This window comes from Rana temporaria, chromosome 12 (genome assembly GCF_905171775.1).
Source record: "Rana temporaria chromosome 12, aRanTem1.1, whole genome shotgun sequence".
Taxonomy (NCBI): domain Eukaryota; kingdom Metazoa; phylum Chordata; class Amphibia; order Anura; family Ranidae; genus Rana; species Rana temporaria.
In genome coordinates this window covers 99749675-99753510 of record NC_053500.1, presented here as the reverse complement: position 1 = coordinate 99753510, position 3836 = coordinate 99749675, and the positions used below count along the sequence as shown (strand labels likewise).

The following is a 3836-nucleotide window of genomic DNA, read 5'->3' as shown; positions in this document are numbered from 1 at the left end:
CCAGAGGCCGCGAAGTTGGCGGATGAATATGCGGATACTCGCAAGACAAACCAGGTCACACCACGGGTACAACCTCCACGACCAACGGCGCCCTCACACCCACCAGCCGCTAGATACCAACCGCCTAACAGACCGATGACATCTAGCCCTCGCTATCCACGCCAGGAGGACAACGAACAACGCTGCTTCCGGTGCAAACAGCTGGGTCACTTCAAGCAGAATTGCCCCATTAACGACAACACCAGGTCAAATTGGTCTCAACCTGGGTACCGCCCACCAGCAGCAGCCCATTGTGTAGACTCGGCTTGGGATTCCCAGGAGCTGGGTCAGGAAGAACCATTGGGCCCCCTTTACGAAGCCCTCACGGTACAATCTGTTATTACGGACAACCGGAAACACCATTGTCAGCTGGTCATGGTTAACGGAAAAACCGCCCGAGGATTAAGAGACAGTGGGGCGACCATCACGTTGGTACAAAGACACCTTATTACTGCATCAGAGAAACCGGGGAAATCAATTGCTGTGAAAGTGGCAGGGGGGGCAGTATACCGTATTCCTACTGCACAGGTACACCTGGACTGGGGTGCGGGAGCTGGCGATGTTCATGTGGGCGTCATGAAAGACTTACCTTCTGAAGTCATCTTGGGCAACGACATTGGGCCCCTGAATTCGGCGTTCGCCTCTACCACCGCTCAGGAGGCCCACGCAGTAACCACCAGAGCACAAAGTCGCGCTGCCGAGAGCCATCCGCTTCCTACTGAGACCCAGGTAAGCCAACCCAACCTACCCTTGACTGTGGAACCCCTACCCTGGGACACCCCAGAGGACTTTGGGCGGGAGGTGACCGGAGACCCTTCCCTCAGAAAGTATCGAGAGAAAGCCAGGAGGGGCCAAGGGGGGTTAGAGAAGGAGCAATTTATCTGGGAGGAAGGCCGCTTGTACAGGCTCACCGAGACCCGGGGTAATGCCCCAGGGCCTAAGCAAAAACGCCAGCTGGTAGTTCCCCGGAAGTACCGGCAGGAGTTATTGAGGATTGGGCACGACGTACCCTTGGCAGGCCATTTGGGAATACGCAAGACAGGGTATCGGATAACCCAGAACTTTTTCTGGCCTGGGGTATCCGACGACATCAGGGCGTATTGTCAAACGTGCGAGGTATGCCAACGTATAGGTAAAAAGGGAGACCACCCAAAGGCTAAACTAGTTTCCATGCCCATTATTGAAGAACCGTTCACAAGGGTAGCCGTGGACATTATAGGGCCCCTGGCCCAACCTAGCCGTTCCGGCAAGCGGTATATACTCACCGTAGTAGACTACGCCACCCGTTACCCCGAAGCAGTAGCTCTCTCTAACATACAGGCTGAGACTGTAGCAGAGGCCCTAGTTAAAGTATTTTCCCGAGTAGGCTTTCCCAAGGAGGTTCTGTCCGACCAAGGTACCCAATTCATGGCCGAGGTAACCCAGCAGATATGGAAAACCTGTGGAGTTAAATCCCTGACTAGCTCCCCATACCACCCCCAGACTAACGGCCTGTGCGAGCGCTTCAATGGAACGCTAAAGCAAATGTTGAAATCGTTCACAGGGGCGTACAAGGATTGGGAGCGATTCCTGACGCACCTTCTCTTTGCCTACCGAGAGGTCCCGCAGGAATCGACCGGATTCTCACCCTTCGAACTTCTCTATGGGAGGCGGGTGAGGGGGCCCTTAGATCTCATCAAGGATCACTGGGAGGGGCAAACAGAAATTGAGGGGACCCCGGTTGTACCTTATGTCCTGGAGCTGAGGGACCGCATGGAGGAATTATCCCAGACAGTGCGAGAGAACCTCCAGGCGGCCCAACAGCGCCAGAAGGTATGGTATGACCGACGGGCTAGGCACCGGAGCTTTCAGATAGGCCAAAAGGTCCTGGTATTAAGGCCGGTCCGAACAGACAAGCTCCAGGCCGCCTGGCAGGGCCCCTATAAAGTTATAGGACAGATATGCGACACTACCTACACGATAGCCAGCTGCGAGGATGAAGATGTGAAACGAACCTTTCACATCAACATGCTCAAGGCCTATCAGGAACGGGCAGAGGAGGTAGCCGCTATCTGTGCACCAGCAGGAGAAGACACAGAGACCCTACCCCTTCCCGACCTATTGGGCAGTAGCGAAGGGATGACCCAGATAGAGAAAGTCCAGCTAGGTGAACAGCTGGAGCCGCAAGAGCGGGCTCAAGCTGGCCGCTTACTAGAAACAAAACAGGCCACATTCTCTCAGGAGCCTGGATACACACGCCTAGCCGTACACAAGGTGGAGACTCCAGGACAGGCACCCCTGAGACAGCCTCCTTACCGTATCCCCGAAGCAGTCCGGGAAGGGATGCGGAAGGAAATAGATGAGATGCTTCGGCTAGGCGTAATCGAACCCTCAGACAGTCCTTGGGCCTCGCCGGTAGTCTTAGTGCCAAAGAAGGATGGGACAACCCGCTTCTGTGTAGATTACCGGCGCCTCAACGACAAGACCGTTACGGACGCCTATCCGATGCCACGGATGGACGAGCTGCTTGACCGTATCTCTGCAGGGAAGTATCTGACCACAATAGACCTATGCAAGGGATATTGGCAGATTCCCCTAGCAGAAGATGCCAGACTCAAGTCGGCCTTCATCACCCCGTTCGGCCTATACCAATTCCGGGTTATGCCGTTCGGGATGAAGAACGCCCCGGCCACCTTCCAACGGATGGTGGATCAGTTACTTGGGGGTCTCCAGAGCTTCGCCTGCGCTTACCTGGATGACATCGCCATCTACAGCGATACATGGGAAGCGCACCTAGAGCACGTAGGGGTAGTATTGGATAGGATCAAGGGGGCCGGGCTGACCCTGAAACCCGACAAATGTCATTTGGGTATGGCAGAGGTACAATATTTGGGCCACCGAGTAGGATGTGGTAAGCAACGGCCGGAGCCGGCCAAGATCGAGGCCGTTGCCAATTGGCCCACTCCCCACACCAAGACACAAGTCATGGCTTTCTTGGGCACAGCCGGCTATTACAGACGCTTTGTACCCGACTATAGCGCCCTAGCCAAACCCCTGACCGACTTGACCAAAAAGAAGCTACCCCGACAAGTCCTGTGGTCCCCGGAATGCGAGGTGGCTTTCCAAACCCTAAAGACTGCTCTGGTTAATGCTCCGGTGTTGGTTACCCCAGATCCTAACAAAAGATTTATTGTCCACACAGATGCTTCAATGTTTGGACTGGGGGCAGTACTAAGCCAGATCGGGGAGGATGGAGGAGAGCACCCGGTGGCCTACCTGAGTCGGAAGCTGTTGCCAAGGGAGGTCAGTTACGCCACCATTGAAAAAGAGTGTCTGGCCTTGGTATGGGCACTCAAAAAGCTCACACCTTACCTTTATGGCCGGGCTTTCACTCTCATCACCGATCACAACCCCTTGGTGTGGCTTAACCGGGTTTCAGGGGACAACGCCCGTTTGCTATGCTGGAGCTTGGCCTTACAGCCCTATGACTTTACGATTCATTATCGCCCAGGCAAGCAAAACGGGAATGCTGATGGATTGTCACGGACTAAAAGCTCTGAACCCGTCAACCCTACTGGACCAGGGAAGGTCCAACCGGGTTTGCCGGAGCAGGGAGAAAAAGGGGGGCCACTGTGAAGGACTTTTTTACCTATATGCTTCAGGTTAATCCTCCCTGCTTGTTTAAGGCTGTTAATGGTATTTACCCTTCTGCAGCCAGTCCTGTTTCAAATGTTAATTGCTCTAGCCCTGTGTTTACTGGTTACTGTGATTAGACAAGTGGCTCATGTTAATTATGCTGATTGCTTCATTGTGGTAAT

At 54.3% G+C, this 3836-nt stretch overlaps 1 protein-coding gene across 1 annotated transcript; it reads left to right on the top strand.

Moving 5' to 3' along the window:
• Nucleotides 1–344: 344 nt before the first annotated feature.
• Nucleotides 345–3372, top strand: LOC120918366 (the record flags this gene model as incomplete). Its single annotated transcript, XM_040329907.1, has 1 exon — nucleotides 345–3372. A coding segment is annotated over exon 1 (2958 nt), but the record flags the coding sequence as incomplete, so codon positions are not given.
• Nucleotides 3373–3836: the final 464 nt, after the last annotated feature.